Source organism: Dermacentor albipictus, chromosome 3 (assembly GCF_038994185.2).
Source record: "Dermacentor albipictus isolate Rhodes 1998 colony chromosome 3, USDA_Dalb.pri_finalv2, whole genome shotgun sequence".
NCBI classification, from domain to species: Eukaryota; Metazoa; Arthropoda; class Arachnida; order Ixodida; family Ixodidae; genus Dermacentor; species Dermacentor albipictus.
In genome coordinates, this window is record NC_091823.1 from 173,887,030 (window position 1) to 173,904,455 (window position 17,426).

Below are 17,426 nucleotides of genomic sequence, written 5' to 3' on the forward strand. Positions count from 1 at the left end.
TGGTGGGAAGGCCAGTGCCCCTCCCTACCACCTTCCTCCATCCAGTTGCTGATTGTGGTCACTCGTTGAACTGCTTCCTGGGCGCTCCGATTGTGGTAACAAGGTGCGGCTGTCGACATTAAAGAATGGCACTGCTATAACAACTGCAAAGAGGGGTCACATTTGGCAAGTGGAGAGGGGTCACGAGTGTAGAGGGGTCACAAGGCATGTTTGCAACAATCGCCTCCTTGGTTAGAACCACTTAGTTTCTTTCTTAGTTGCTTAGTTTCACTTAGTTGCTTTCTTTTCACCGTCAACGTCATGTATTGCCAATGATCAGTGGGCGGATCAGCCATCTTCCGTTTCGACGGCGAGTCAAACAAGGCTGAGAAGCCACGTGGCCAGGAACGATTTCGGCATAACCAACAAAGACGAACGTGAACGATTAAGCTGTTTGTAGAACTGTGCTGAATGAGGAGCCATCGAGCAATCTGGGAACAGTACAGTTGGCATGGTCCATTCGTGTTTATGAGGGTGGCATGGCGTAGAGCTACGGGTGCAGCACATTCGTGTTTGAAGGGGTGGCAGGGCGATGGGTGAGAGGCGCATGGAGAAGGCTGGAAAGTGAGTGCACGGCGGCTGTTGGGGCAGTGGGCCATTGTTCAGGCTCAGATTTCTCGTTTTCTTTTTTTCTTTTCAAGGATTTCGCATTTCACTACTTTTCGGCATGGACACAGCAGCCAGACTTCATCGTTACAACCGATAATGCGGCATCGGGGCATTGTAGTAAGTGGGTTATTTCACCGTGGGAAAGCATACAAAAGTTGACGGTGCAGCAGCTTCTCAGTGTTATATGTAACTAATATATTGTTGAAAACTGTTATAAGTGGGTTCGACTGTACCCATAGAGATACATGGGCTCGTTGAAAATGCATGTGAAAGCTTATCGTAGTGGTGGCCCAGCTGAAATTTCGTTGTGGGCCGACTTGAAATTGGGGGGGTGTGCCAACGTAAAACTTTGGGGGAAGGCCAACTTGAAATTTAGAGGTGGGCCAACTTAAGTTTGGATGTGAGCCAACTTGAAGTTTGGACATAAGCCAAGTTGAAATTGAGGGATGACCCAATTTTAATTTGGGGGTCAACCAAGCTGGAATCTTGGGGTGGGCTAGTGTAATTTGGGGGTGTATTTGGGGGTATGCTAGTGTAAATTTGGGTGTAAATTGGGGCTATTGAAATACTTGAATTTGGGGTAACTTGAAATTCGAAGGTGAGTCAACTTGAAAATTTCAGGGTGGGCCAACTGAAATTTGAGGGTATACTTGCATATACTTGTACAACTCCAGTGAAGTTTCTGCATTCATTTTTATAGCCACTTAGCCAAAGTAAAATATTGTTGCAGTTCATCGTTAAAGAAATGGATACTTTACCCAAGTGTTTTGTACTTCTCTGCAGGAGGCCACTTTCTGGGGTAGAGGCCACTGAAATTGTGCCTTCAAAGGGGGGCTTTGAGGATGACTTTGCGGAAAACACAGCTGTGTTGGCGCTGTGCACAGCGAGGACTGCATCCAGTGCCCCTGCTACTGCACCGGTGACAGTTGCAAATACTGCACTGTGGAGCAGCTCGCTCTCCGAGACAGACTCGGACCAGGGCCTGAGCCCAACACGTAGTCCCCTGCGACGCAAAACACGGCGCCTTCTTGAGAGGCAAGTGCTCGGGCTGGACCTGGATCCAAATTCACAAAATGCTTTCACAAGTGCTCTCTATCATTGGTCTGCCTCGCTTTCCTGCACTTAACAGGTGCTAAGCATGCTACATTAGTTCTGCAACACAACCTGGCAACAAATCGAAGTGGAGGGGTTTTCTGTTAGTGTCCATCTAGTGGACACGTCCATTTCGTGTGCTGCTGAACTTCTGGTTGGCTGGGCTGGGGTTCGCATCAGAAGGAGACAGGCACTTCAGCCAATCAGCACTGCAGTAGCAGACAAAATGGACATGTCCACTAGATGGACACTTCTAGAATATTCCCCCCTGTTGTTCACAGTGCTCCTCCGTCGGTTGCACAGTGGAACCTTGTTGGTACGATTCCTTTGCGTACAATTTCCCGGTGCGAACATTCGCAATTGAGAACATAAAAAATTACCCAATCGAGTTATGGTCATTTTTTACCAGTTCCCAAAAAACACGATTTTTCAGCACCAATGTTCAGTGTGTCACACAACTGCGATCGTAGGACACTTTTTATGGCTGCTAGATCCCGTGTAAACAAGAAACGGTGCTAGGCACGCGCAATTCAGAACAGTAGCCACCCACTCCATCAGCTTCCTCAGTATTCACCTGCCGTCTCACATGAAAACGCCGCTGCGCACTCAGTGTCTTATTCCAGTACCAGCAGGTCTCCTTCTGGGTCATCGCACACCACATTCACAGCTATTGCTGCCAAACCTATTGCGATAAGCATTTTCACCTATCTGTTTTGCAGCGCGTGGGGCGTAGTGTAGGTGGTAGCGTGCCAGCTTGATTTTGTTTTGGTTTCCCGTCACTGTCTTAAAACACCACACGATAGGAAAACAACAAAATGTGCCTTAGGCCACCTAAGCTCCACCAGCTCGACACATGTCGGCGTCTCGTGCCTCGCGCACAATGATTTCCACAATGCTTCGCATTACGTAGATGTCAACTACAGTTGAGTCTAAAATTTTTAAGTCACTTCAGATCGTCTTTTTTCGATTAGTACATTTTTCTGGCGTTTGTTCTAAATCATATGAACAAGGTTTAACTGCATGTACACAGCTGTGAGGGAACATCCAGAGCATGCCAAGCATTACAGAAACTCGTGTCAGAATTGGTGCTTTTTTAACATCTGCAGGCGTGGGTCAAATGCTTCCCTGACACTGGATCTCAACAAGGCAAGTCAGAATGGCCGGATCAGCCCAAATGGTGGGAAAGACAGGTGAGCTAAATCTGTCCATCTGCTCCTTTTTCCTTCCACTGAATGTCGCATAGAAGATGGTGCTACATATGCGTGGCTCTTTCAGATAAACCACAGGCCTGTTTGTATTCTGTCATCGTATTGAGGTGGCAATTTGCGGTGAATTTAATGGCATGGTATGTTTCCATGCCGATTTCATTCAGAATGCAGTGAATTCTGCTATTACGTACCTGGTGGTAATGTGGCACAACTACACCCTAAGCAGTAGTATGCACTACTGGGAAAATACAACAGCATGTTTTTTTATATGCACCACCACCAATAAATAAATAAATGAACACCACAGAAAATTTTGCCTAAAATATACTCTTTCAGGTTTGTTTTTCTTTTATTTTTTTCCAAGGCACAGTGAAAAACAACTTGCACTCCCCCCCCCCCCCCGCACACACACACACAACCATGTAATAGTGCACAGGCCATACCAAGCAGCACTTAATAAACTTCGGTAGAGAGCAGTGTGACAGAGTGGACAATGTATTCACTTGTCGAGATTTCTCTGATGTACACGTAAGTCTGCATAACAGCCTACTGTGTGAGAACCGGCGCTGCTTCACTGAAACACGGTGCCCACTGCCAGGTGGTGTCAACCATGTCGTGCAATATGTGTGCTGTACACGTCCATGTTTTCTGGCAGACTGCATCTGCATTTTGTGGGATCGTCTATGGAGCAAGCTGTCTTTGTGCTGATGCTGCTCGTGGTCATGCACATGCTGCACAATTGGAGTGCATAACTTGTTGAGCCCACTGGCTCAACTGTGACACGCTGTGGGCAATGTTATTTCCACATTCAATGCACATTTGGACCAATCCCAGTTAAGTAGGTGAGAGAGAATGGCAGCGTGGTTGGGTTATGAACAATTAAGAGCATGCAGTCCACTTCCAACTACGTCCTACGCCATACACGCTGCTGCACAAATAGGTCCGGTGGCTTATTGCGAAAGGGTTGGCAGTGGTAAGTTGCAGCAGGGTGTCTACTAACCGGGAAAACCAGGAATTTTCAGGGATTTTGGGTAGTCTGGAAAAGCTCAGGGAAAACTCAGGGAATTTGTGCTTCTATCAGGGAAAATTACAGTTGAACCTCTATGTAACGAACCTCTATGTAACGAATTCCTGGATTTTACGAAATTTTTCAATTCCCCAACACATCCCCCATTGAAGACCATGTATAGGCGACCTTCATGTAACGAACGCGTTGCGGCGGTTGACCTTGATGTAACGAATTCGCAGCGCAGATCATCAATCTGTATCTTGCAATGTTTTGCCCGAAATTCGACCGTGCAGTGCGTAACTTTAATGAATAGTGTTTAAGTAAGTTTTTATTTCGAAAGGTAAAGTAAACCGCGAGCAGAACGCTTGCAATCGCAGCAAACAAGCGAATCTTGGTGATGATGATGATGTTGAGCGCCGCCCCGTGGCAAGCGTGGCAACCTTTAAGCTTTCATTTTGTAGCTTGACACTAGGTGGCACTACTATGACCAATTCTTTGCGGTATCTTGCAGCGCACTTATGATAAGCCTTCTTTGTCAGCGTGTTGACGTGCGTGTGCAGGTGTGTGTTTACGGTGTCGGTTTGTTGCAATGAGTTCCGCTGTGAAAAAACGCAAAGTTTTGTCGCTTGAAGATAAGCTGTCGATTTTGAATGCGGTTACCGCCGGCGAAAAAAAGAAGGATGTTGCTGCCCGCTTCAATATACCAGCCAGCTCCCTGTCAACCATTCTTGCTGCAGAACAAAGCATCCGCACTGCAATGGAGTCGGGCACAACTGCTAAGAAGAAAAGAATGAAGACGTCGACCTATGCTGATGTGGACAACACCGTGTTTGCATGGTTTTTGGACAGACGAGCACAAAACGTGCCCATAAGTGGCGCGATTTCGCAGCAGAAAGCCATAGATTTTGCTTGCATCCTGGGCCACGACGGCTTCAAAGCAAGTAACGGCTGGCTACAAGGATTTAAAAGCCGGCATGGTGTCGTCGGAAAGGTGATATCTGGTGAGTCTGCCTCCGCAGACAGCGACGCTGCTGCCTCGTGGGTGGCTGAGAAGCTTCCCGGCATTTTCAGCCGCTATGAAGCTGCTGACATTTATAATGCTGATGAGACAGCCCTGTTTTATCAAATGTTACCGAGCCGCATGTTGTCACTAAAGGGAGAAGACTGCCGTGGTGGAAAGCAAAGTAAACTCCGCGTGACGGTTTTGCTTTGCGCCAACACTGATGGCAGCGACAAGCGAATCCCATTGGTTATTGGCCGCAATGCCCGGCCCAGATGTTTTCAAGGAACAAGGCGAATGCCAGTAAAATATGTGGCAAACTCCAAAGCGTGGATGTTGCGGGCAATTTTTCCCGACTGACTGAAGGAGCTCAACCAAGATGTCAAACGACAAGGCCGCAGCATTTGTTTGCTGCTTGACAACTGCTCCGCGCACCATGTGGAAGGCCCACAGCTTTCGAACGTCGCGCTGCAGTATTTGCCACCTAACTGCACTTCTCTCATACAACCCTTAGACAAAGGGATTATTAACAGCTTTAAATGCTGCTACCGCCGTCGATTAATACAAAAGATGCTCCTGGACATCCGCCTTGAACGGCCGACGAAAGTGGATATCTACCAAGCAATCCAAATGCTTGCTGCGTCGTGGCAAGAGGTCGGATCACAAGTGATCGCCTATTGCTTTGCCAAGCAGCTGCATGTAACGAAAACCTGAATATAACGAAAAATTACGAACTTTTTTTCAATTTCGTTATATCCATGTTTGACTGTAGCGGTAATTTTGTTGAAAGAGTCGAAAGTCACGGTAATGCTGGCTCGAGTAATAGACAGGAATCGTAATGGATCGTCTTTGACACCCTGCCGTCGGCTGGAGGAGTTGCCAGTGTACAGTCAATGACCGACTTTCCGGACGCCCGATAATTCGGATGGTTTCGCACCACCACCACGTACCCCATAGAATCACTATCAGAACGTCTGAAATTTCAAATGCAAGAACCCTTCGCCGTCCGATTTTCCTGACTTTTTGCCGTGACCGCAGCTCCAAAACAGCACTAATCAAAGCCACCACCGCTGCCGTTTTGATTACCTCGCCACCTGGAACCGGCGCTCTCGCACGCGGATCCACTGGAAGCTGTAGCCACCACTGAGGCAATGCTAGGCCTAACTGCTTAGACGTTCACTACTAAGCTTCTTACCGTTGGGCGCCATGTTTTTCATTGAAAGAATTCGCCTCTGTCAGCAATGGCATTGACTCCACCTCTGTGGTCCTCGCAATTGGCTTCGAAACTCGGAAAGCACTATGTGTTGCATAACGCCAGTTCCCGAAAGTCAGCTTCGCCTCTGTACAGAAACCTTACTTGGCGAGACATACACAAAAGTATTGCCATGAAGCATAACAAGCGTGGGAAGGGGCAATTGCCATGGGACACAGTATCTGTTCTTCAATTATATGCACGTGCAACCGGTATCTTCTGTCTCAGTACAAGCACCAATATGCCTAATAAGTGTACTGAGAGACCTTCAGAGCTTTTTCGAATGTGCCTGTGGCAGTTTGAGCCCTTAAGGGCAGTAAAATGCATGCATTCATTTTTTTCCAACCGTCCGATTTTTCGTATGTTATTGTGGCCCCTAGGGACCAAGAAGGATGCTTCGAATGGTCCGTGGGGTGAACGAGTGGCAGCAGGAGGACAAGAACAGAAAGGACCTACGCATTGATGAATGAACGGGAAAGGAAGCGTGCTGCAGCCGCTTTGAAGGAGCTTGAGCTCAAAAAACACTTTTGACTGACACCGAGATGCAGGTGACCCTCATACAAACCGAAATAAACTCTCTATAACAGTGAAGCACAACACTGAGGCGTCATACGCGGGCTGAGAGTACCTATGTCAGGACAGTTGAGGTTGATTTACGAGCCGTTGCGAGAGAATCTCAATTATGACAAAGTTTGGGCCTCATACCACTGAGCTTGCTATCAGTTGATAGAAATTGCTCATATTCGAAAATACTTGCTTCTGTATGCGTCTCCTTTTTATTCGGATTTCAGAATGTCCGACTTGATTTGCAATTTTTTTTAAAGAAATTTTATTTGCTACGCATTTTGCTAACCCCTCCTTCTATTCTCATTTTGAATAAAATAAATACTACTGCTTAGTATTCGAACGGGATTTAGTCATTTTTATTTATTTTTTCAAATGCTTGCTAGAGAGGGACAGCATCGGGTGACATGGTTACCCGTCTTGATATAGAACATAGTTCTGCGTCGTTCAGGGAAACTTGCAAAGGCACTCAGGGAAAACCTGGAAAACTCAGGGAATTTGAAAATGTCAACTTCGTAGACAACCTGGTTGCACAGCTGTGCCTGTCTGTGGCTGTACACTTGAACCCGTTCATAACAAACTCGAAAGTTCTGTGAAATGTGGTCGTTATATCAGTAGTTCGTTATATATGGTCTCGCCCTTAAAAATGCTCGAAAGTTAACTGCACTGAAGCTGGCGTCAGCAGCTACAATTCAACAGCACTTTGGTCTGAAAACCATATATTTAGTTTATTTTTGTTCCCGGCGCATTTCCGCTCCTAGCGGTAAATTTGCATTAAGTATGTCTATCTAAAGAATGAAATGTAGCATTGTATAGCTCTTTCAAAACAACGCTCAGTTCAGATCTCCTGTCATTTTGAAACTGGAAATGCAGCCACCATTTTTTTTGTTGGAGAGCTTCTGATATATTTTACTACCAGAATATATATACAGTAAAACCTTGTTAATTTGGCCCCCGTTAATTCGAAAATTCGGTCAATTTGGACGCATCGTCTGTTCCTGTCAAACATGTACATAACCCTACGGCACGAAACTCCCATTAATTCGAACAGTTCACGGAGCTCAGAGGTACGTGAGGCATATAGGATCAGGTGGCACTAGGGAGTGTTCAAATCGCACTGCCAGCGATGGTGTTTCCGATTGGCGTAAGGTTTCTCACTATATTGACAAGTGAACTTAATTATCTTTTACGGAAGAGCGCTTTTACCGTCTAAGAAATGTTATCGCTCAGCGCAGGACGCGTCTACATGTATCAGAAGTTTCTAGAATGTTATCGATAATTCTATCCGCTGTCTGTTGTCGCCAAACCTTGTGTAATCTGATTGCATGCATGCGCTACGCAAATGGATGTAGAAGTTTGTGGAAGGCAGGCAGGCCCCAGCGACTACTCTGGAACATTCAAGGACTGATCTATAAAAGGCGACTCGCTTGACTTGTTGATCAGATTTTCGACGATCGCCAACTGTGTTCGCCGTTTTCGTTGAGCATTGAGTGTAGCCTGTTTTTCTGGGCACAGGTTCGCCCAATAAAGTTTCACCATTCACAGTTTTTTTGCTGTGTCCTCAACCGTCACTACCACGTGACAATATTACCTAGAGGGAAATCTGGCGCTGCTGCGCTGTGGCATGCATGGGAATGCCGGTATGTTGATCCTTCGGATTGGCATCGTTCTCGGAAAGGCAGGACACCTTGAAGCACCATTCTGTCTGTAACAATGATTCATTTTCTACTAAAACAGCACATAAAAGCTGTTTTAGCTTTATTATTACACAAAAACATGTTTTGTTTAACTATGAGAACTTGTTATTGCATGTACAATTATATGATACATAGAAGTATCAGCAGGCCACTAAAGTTGGAGAACAGATGACAAGATTCGCTATCGCTTTGGAACAGTTTGTCGTCTGTTCTTGCTTTTCTTCGCTTAATCGTGCATTGTAGGTGAGCAAATATCTAATATGCGTGAATTGAAACATATAATGAAGATTTTCCTTTAAGAATGCATTATTTGTGTAGCAATATCTACATTCTAGATGAATTCCTTATAACACCAGCCAACACGAGCCTCGCAGACACATTCCCATGATGGCACGGTGCCCCTTAAGAAACTCCCATAGGCAGTGGTGCCAGATTTCTCTCTAAGTGTTATAGTGAGAAACTCTATGCCGATTAGTGTGCACTGATCTCAAAGGCCACTTTTGGGAGGGCCAAAAGGCCGGAAATACGTCAAGGCCGCCATGTTTATTTTGTTGCTACATAATAGACAAACCTGTGTCTCAAAAAACATGGCAGCAATGACGTACTTCTGGCTTTGCAGTCGGTTTTGGCGCTTGGCACTACTTCTGCATTGCTATGGTTGTCGGCATGGTAGTTATTGGTCTATGCTAGCAACCCTAATCTATACATACATGTTTTTTCTTTGTATTGCTGTCCACCATTTCCGACATTGTCTTTTGCTTGTTCAGTTGTGTGGTTTTGGAGTTGTGCAGTTTCTTTTTTTCATTATCGTTTTTATCATTTTTTGGTTTCCGTCAGGTGCATGTGCGAGGATGGCGGAAATTTTTTCTGTGTGTGTGTGTGTGTTAAATTTTGTTTGTGCTTTTCCTTTTTCCGTTTATACTTTTTTTTATCGACATTGTGCATGTACTCGGCACTTCGTTGTTGCTCCTACCCGCGCCACCATGTGCTCTCGTACCCCAGCAAAGCAAGCGAAGTATGAGGCGAAGGATTTGGCAGCGAAAGTAGAAATATTGAAAGCCAAGAAGGCAGGGGTACCTCAGCAGGTCATAATTAATAAATTCAACTTGAAGAGAAGCACGCTCAACACGTACATGAAAAATGAAGCGGGGATTCTTCAGGCGTACGTCAGCGACAAGTTCGCCGACGACAGGATAAGTCTGCGAATGGCAGTGCCCCCGAAACTTGAAGAAGCATTGTTAAGATGGATTGCCGATTCGCGCGACGCACAGCTGCCTCTGAGTGGCCCCCTTATCTGTGCGCAGGCTGAAAAGTACGCGGTGAAGCTCAGCATCGAAGACCAAGGCATCGGAAGTCTGAACCAACCGATTTAAGAAAAGACACGGCCTGGTCTTCCGAAGCGTGTGGGGTGAGAACGGGGCTGTGAATGAAGGCGTTGTCAAAGATTGAAGGACCAGGTTACCCGCACACCTAGCCGATTATGATGCCTGTGACATTTTAAATGCAGATGAGATGGGCCTCTTCTACAAAGCCCTGTTGGATAAAACCATCACATTTAAGAGGGACCCTTGTGTTGGCACTAAACAAAGCAAGGACAGAATAATAGTTTTGCTGCCTGCCAACATGACTGGCACGGAGCGGCTACCGCTATTGATAATCGGCAAAACAGAAAAGCCTGGGTGCTTCAAAAGCATAAAGAAACTTCCTGTAGACTGCCATCGAAAGGCATGGATGACCTCAGCGATATTTCAGGCCTGGTTGCGCGAACTGGACTGCCACTTTTGTGCAACATCGCACAAAGCGCTAATTGTTCCAGATAACTGTAGTGCGCACAATAATGTGTCAGGGCTGAGAAACATACAGCTGCTTTTTTTGCCACCTAACACAACGTCTTCCCTGCAGCCTCTGGATCAGGGAATTATTCAGTATGTGAAAGGCTGATACAGAAGGCAAGTTCTTGAGGACATGTTGCTCTGTATGGAGGCAAAGAAAAAATGTGATGTAACTCTGCTCTGTGTAGTGCACATGGTGGCGCACGTGTGGAGCAATACGCCGCCCCCAGTAATTGCGAACTGCTTCCGACAAAGGGGCTTTGCCCGTGACGGTGATACTTTGGAAGCCAGAAATGCGGACGCCAACCAAAACGCCGAGGAAGATGACAGAATTCTGCCTCCGGATGTCCCGCTGAAGGAATACATCCACATCGATAGTCACATTGCCAGTCGCCTCAACGACGTCGAGGAAATACTGGATGTACTAGGCGACGAAGAGTCCAACTCTGATAGCGAAAATGCGCCCATCATGGATGCATGTGAAGCGCCGCGCCGCACTGCTAAAGAGGCCAGTGATGCCCTTAAGGTTTTGGAGGACATCTGTGTCATTTCTCCCGACAGTCTGAGTGGACTGCACCACCTACAAGAACTCCGAAAAATTGTGCTTTCCACGCAAATTTCTCGCGCGCAACAAGCAACAATAACCAGCTATTTCATGAAGTAAAGGTATGTTAATGTTTTAGGCATTTTTTGAGTTATTATTGTCGAAACCTTGTTAATTCGACAGTCGGTTAATTCAGACATTTTCTGAATCTGAATTAACGGGATTTTACTGTAGCCGACTCTCGTTAATGCAAACACGCTTAATTTGAACTTCCAATTCATTCGAAACTGATGCCTAGGTCCAATCAAAGTTATGTGTATTCCAACGCCCGAAAACACCCAGTAATTTGAACATGCAAGCATTTGTGACGGTTAATTCGAACATACCATGCTCCGACAATGTTCTCAGCAGCGTGCCAAATCCCATGGCGGCACCTCCGACCAGCATTGCTCTTACCCTGCCATAGAGGAAAAGCTTAGGAAAGACCCCTCCACGTCGTGCGTGATGAAAAAGAAAAATGAAAACTGTACTGGAAATTTTACCGTCTCTCGAATGGCAAGGTTGCTGATTCTGCATCGCACCGTAATGCCCTAGCTGCACTAACGCCAAACGTGCCCTGTGGGAGGAATTGGTCCTGGGCCAATTTTTCGTGGCTTGCCGCAGCAGCAAGCAAGCCGCTAGTGGAGGGTACCAATAAGAATGGCCCCTACAGTGACGTACGCGCGGGAAACAGGTGTCATGCAGACCCACCCAACCGCTCTATATTCGTACTCGGGTCTAGTTCAGCTGAGCTGCTTGTTTCGCGCTATCATCTGCTCGCGACGGCTCTCGCTTGTTCTTGTTTTGGTTGGCTTGGTTTGGTCTCATTCGTGCTTGTTTCTCTATAATGACGAGTCTAAATCGAGACGCCCCAATATAAAGGTTGTTGGAGACAGCGCACAATATATGATTCCATACGACAAAACAGACCCTGAATACAAGGACCTGAAGGCAACGCCCAGTACCTCATTCTCCTTGTCTTTTGAACACGGCAATGCCGCAACAGAGAGCAGTGCACTAACATGAATATGATCAGTGGAAACGACTTCGTCATCTTGATAGGACATTGATCACGTTAAGAACATCAACACAGTGCCTTCGTCTGTCAGCAGACGAAGAAAAAAAGCACACGAGCACGCAGAGGGAAACAGCGGCAGAGGCCCAGTCCAGCCTTGGCAACTCCGATGCTTCGGTGGCAGTCTTAGGTGGCAGACGTAATTAGTGCCATCCATCAAGCTGTGGGTGGGGTGGGGGGGGGGGTGGTAGGGGGTAAGTTGGCACGCATCGCGATTCCTGGTGCCTGTCTCAGCCATGGCTGCGTGTGGCTGTAAGGGCAGCTAAGTGCATACGCAGTTGTGAACCCTGCTTCAGAGGTAATCCACTGCGTGTGCAAAGGGTGGGTGTGCCAATAAGGCACGGCATCATGTAAGCTGTCTTCCCGCATGTTTACTATTGGAGGTTACGTAATTTAAGCTTCGGTGATTTCCTGGAGTGAGAGGCAGACAAAGCATTTGCTCCCCGCTTCCATCGCTTTTCATGTGGCGTTGTCCCAGTGCAGGCAATGCTATGAGCTGCTGGGGCAGAGTGCGCGCAAAAGCATGACTGGCTTCGCCTAATTTGTACCGCTGATCTGAAGATATTGTCGACATGGCATGTAACAAATCATTCATCGCCGACTCCCAAATTCATCAAATGAATTGTTTTCTCATTCAGATTTGTTTTTTTTTTTTATTCGATTGCCTGATAATTCTGAAAATTCAGCAACCCCTTTCGGTGTAAGAAAAATCGATCGGCGACTGTACTTATTTGCATAAATTGTCGAATTTTGATACAGTGTAATTTCGATATAACAAAGCAAATTGCCAATTTTACCTACTTCATTATATCGAGGTTTAACTGTATTTTACTACCAGCGGGACATGGCTGCACAAGGGAGTGAAGCATTCTAGTTGGCCGCAAGCGTAAACTTCGGAAAATACTGCAGGATGCCACCGTTCTGCTGAGGTCTCAAACATCATGGTCTCGGCGTTATGACTGCATGTCAGCCACAAAAGAGCCCTAAAATTATGTTACCTATGTCGCATCGGGCAAAAAAAATGCAAGTTTGAATGATCGAATGTCACCACGAACCGTTATCAGCAATCAGCAACCCGCAAATGAAGTGCCGCTAAACCTTCACCTCTCATAACGGCATAGTAACTTCCTATCCTATGCAATGTTGCGTGACATTAGTGCGTGCTGCAGTGTTCTCATTGACTCGAACTGCTTGAATATCGACAGAAACAACAGGAACGCTTGTTCCAAATAGTTTAAATAGGCATAACACACGTAGTGCTGCACAAACAATTGTGCAAAAACGAAAGTGCGACCGTCCTGGCAACTAATATCTCACCAATGCACACGCCAGTGTGTGCCTCGTGCTATGCTGTTTATATGGTCCACTTCCTCCTTAGAGGCATGCCTTGAAAGCGAGTAATCGTGGAGTGACTGGAGTGACCTTCTTTGCCGCTTCCAAAATCGACGCACAGCGACGGCTCACTCATCTCGAAGGTCATATCATCATCCGGTTGGTCTAGAGTGGGACACCGAACTGCTGTGCGCGCAGTTTGGTCGTGCTCCTGGGTTTGGGTACTTTGTGTGCTTCCTCTTTTTATCGTGACTGGGCTTGAAGCGTTTGTTGTAGCAGTATGGTGATTTAAAAGATTTTCGTTTTATCTGAAAGTAGTTTTAATTGGCAGGGTTGGAAAATTGTAAATGCACTGAAATGTGGTCATTATAAACGATAGATTGTTATATCTGGCATTGTTATATATGAGTTTGACTACATTCTTTGCTGAGACCGCTACCACGTCTACGTGTATTTCTGATGCTTTCCGTATGGGCATCACCACATCCATGGTGATCTGGAATCGCTGGTGGACTGGTTCAACTTCCCAGAATGGCATTGGATATTTTGCAGCACGGTGTGGGTGTCAGCCAGACCATGATTCAAAGTGGCAAGCTAGCCACTTAGTGACAAAAATTAATCATGATATGCTCTCAATCGTAGGCGTGCTAACTGTGTCTTAAGCTGTCAGCCATTGTGGAGACTGGATCATGGATTTATGGCAGCTGTGAACTTTTTAAAAGATTTACGTGGGTTTGTCAGGGTCTTACTATAAACCACTCATTTATATCGTCTTGAGCGATGCAGATCTGAAACTGTAATTTGCTCTGTCAGGACAGTGCCACCTTTCTGTCCTGTAGAGAAACTTGCACTTTTCTTTTGGCATCCACGCAGATGATGGATACTTCTATGTAATTAGAAGTGTGGCGTTAGCCCGTTGCAGAATTGGCTCTTTTGTTTTGGCTGTTTCTCTGTTAGTGGTGCTCTGTACGCTCAGGGTGCCATAGTGTCACGTGGCTTCACAAACCCGTCATGTGCCTCCAGGTGCCAGGACCCATATTTGCGGCGAGCAAGTCGACGTTTGACACGTGCCCAACTACAAGCCTGCCTCTCCAATGTGGCAGCCCTGCACTCAGAGTTCTGGGTATGACTGAGCAGCATTCTTGTTAATAACTGTTTTCTCTGGGGCTGGCTGCCATCAGCGTTCTTATTTTTAAGATTTTGACACAGTCGTGCAGCTTGCCGTTTCCTTTGTGACTGTCGGATCACGCTCAATGTCCCACAGCTTCACGAGTGCTACTATAAGAGATGCCTTATTGAGGGAACAGTCACCGGGAAAAAAGATAAGTAACGTACGGTCAACCATAATATATTATAGAACACGAGACCTGAGAAAAAGTTGAATATCTGAGCAGCCTCACAACGCAGCATAGTATTTGCATTTACAGCCTCAGCTAGTACATGTGAACAACATTGTGATGTTTGGTTTTACTGACTACTGTTACAGGCTGCTCAGAAATTGGAACATTTTCTGAGATCCTGCAGTCCGTAAACTTTTGTGATTGACTGTACTTGCGTAGATATGAATGAACAATATATGTAGGTTTGCGTCATGGGATTTGGTGGTAACATTACGTCTTATCTTTTAATGTAGTGAAATATGATTTACAGCAGACTTCCGTTAATTTGACCCGGCTTTTAACTCGCATAATTCAGTTTTCCAGTTAATTAAACCCAGACCGAAGGTCCCGGCCGGTGCCCATACATTTTTATGGGTCCATACTTTCATTATTTCAATCCTGAAACTGGCCTTTGCTGGATCATTCGAGCTTAGCCAGTCAGCATGAAAGTGCCTGACCTCTATGATGACCCCGCTCAGCGGAAGCGTCTGTCTTGGCGAAGCCTAAGGGACAGTGAATGTGTTGAGCACATGTCATCTCCTGTCGAAAATGCCTATTTTCGGCCTGCCGTAGGAAGATTTTGAAGAAAAATAACTGTAGCTCACAATGTCTGATTACACTTGCCCCCAGCCCCCCTCCTCCTCCACTTCCAAAGAAAATTGTGCCGAAAATTTCCTGCACAGGGCAATCAGATACGAAACTATAACTGTCTTTGCTGCATTCATAGGCTTTATGCATAACACAGCTGTATTAGTAAACTGGCCACCATTGTGCAAATCATATTAGACCTTTGGCCATTTTTCTTGCTGCAAAGTCAGGTGCATGTTAAATTTCTACTGTGGTTAGGAGCTCTAATGTCATTTCTATGTTAGTTTTCCACATTGGACACAAAGATAATAGGCACGCGTTTGATTGGGGCTGCGTTAGAACCAGGCCAATGCTTCCAAATGAATCAGTAGTGTGTTCTTGTGTTTTTTCTGCATCTAGTTTAATTTGATTCATCGGATAACTTGTTCGATTTAGTTGGTTTCATCAGGGTCAAATCAATGGAAGTTGACTGTATTACTGGGACAACGTTACAGATCTGAACCTATTTTTATGGAGTGGAGTGACATGTTACTGCAGCCAGCAGCCATAGGGGACACCGCTTGCACTCACAATATGCACTGCATGTTGGAAGCAGAAAGGTGCACAAACAACAAGCAGTTTCACGTGGTCTGATGTCCTAAAGTTGTAGTTGTAACATATTGTTACGTCCAAGCGCGTCAAAGGGACGCGGGGATCAAGAAGAGAGAGGAAGAGGAGAACGAAGACTGTGCAGCGGCCATTCCTGTTGTTCGTAGCCTGCCGTTCCTGCTCTCGCACGCCTGAATAAACCCCTTTTCCCCGTGCTTGTAACAAATTGGTGGACGGTGCGGGGTACACCTCGTAACCACGGAGCCTACGCTGCTACAACTTCGCCGAAGCCGTCGACTTGCCGGACTTCCGCCACCATCACCTGACATGACTGAATACGCCTGCCAGATCCCCGAAGGTTCTGACGCGGCTTCAAGGCCAGCACCTGGCGTTCCGTGGCAATACTACCGGGTGCCACTCACTTTCGGAGGAAAAGCCGGAGAAGATGTCGACGAGTGGCTCACGAACTACCGAAGGGTGAGCCGATCTAATGGTTGGAACTCGACCGCGCAGTTGTCAAATGTTGTGTTTTCCCTTACCGACACAGCACTCGTCTGGTATGAGAATCACGAAGACACGCTCACTTCATGGGAGCTTTTCATAGAGGAGCTCAGAGCGTGTTTTGGAGACTCTAGCGCAAAAAAGAAACGCGCCGAACAGACGCTTTCGCAAAGAGCTCAGATTCCCGGCGAGACCTGTACGACTTATATAGAAGAAGTGCTGAAACTGTGCAAAATAGCGAACTTTCAAATGTCTGAAGAGGACAAAGTTGGACATTTGTTGAAAGGGATAGCCGAAGACGTCTACAATTTTTTGATCGGCAAAGAAAGCTTGGATTCCGTGTCTGACGTCATTCGCCACTGCAGGACCTTTGAGACGCTGAAGATGCGACGGATAATACCGAAGTTTGGTCGCCTGGCTAATGTCACGACGGTGGCAAGTGTAGACCCGAGTTCGTGTGTTGACCTTCCATCAACAATACAGCAGATTGTTCGCGAAGAGTTGCTCCATCGGGAAGAGATGTACCGTTGCACACCCGGCATCGCTGGTGCGTACTTACCACACGAGATGCGAAACACGGCCGTTTCGACCGCATGGCAACCCACGGTTCACTCAGCGACCGTCGAGTATAGGTCTACCCCACAAACGAGAGGGACCCTAAGCTATCGAGATCATGACTACGACCAACGCCCTCGCCGCACGCATGCCTCCGGGCGGCCGATGCCTAGCCATGATGAATGGGACCCACCTGCTGGCTATGCAGTCGACAGCAACATGCGTGACTACGTGCAAGAACATCGAAATTTGCGGCATCTGCCAGTATGTTTCCAATGCGGTGTCGCGGGCCACATAGCAAGATTTTGCAATCGTCGCCCAACTACGTGGAATCGTCGATCGGGGTCTTCAACAAGGACCACACCACCTACGAGGACAACTCAACAGCCGTACACCACCTCTTGGTCAGCTGGCGTCCCTCCTGGCAACGATTACTGGCAGAGAAGCTTCCGGAGCCGCTCGCCGGCATCTGACAGGAGTTTGACGCCACCGCCAACTTCTCGTGCACCGCGTTTACGTCAAT

General features: G+C 46.6%; 1 protein-coding gene across 2 annotated transcripts in view; it reads left to right on the plus strand.

Moving 5' to 3' along the window:
• The window catches only part of LOC135902121 (tyrosine-protein phosphatase non-receptor type 7-like), a 138,208-nt gene that overhangs the window by 51,973 nt on the left and 68,809 nt on the right, over positions 1 to 17,426 (plus strand). For both annotated transcript variants that reach the window (XM_065432050.2, XM_065432049.2), the window contains exons 5-7: positions 1,432 to 1,683; positions 2,847 to 2,930; positions 14,316 to 14,415. In XM_065432050.2, the coding sequence (XP_065288122.1) occupies positions 1,432 to 1,683; positions 2,847 to 2,930; positions 14,316 to 14,415 (436 nt within the window). The remainder of the gene's footprint in view (positions 1 to 1,431; positions 1,684 to 2,846; positions 2,931 to 14,315; positions 14,416 to 17,426) is intronic.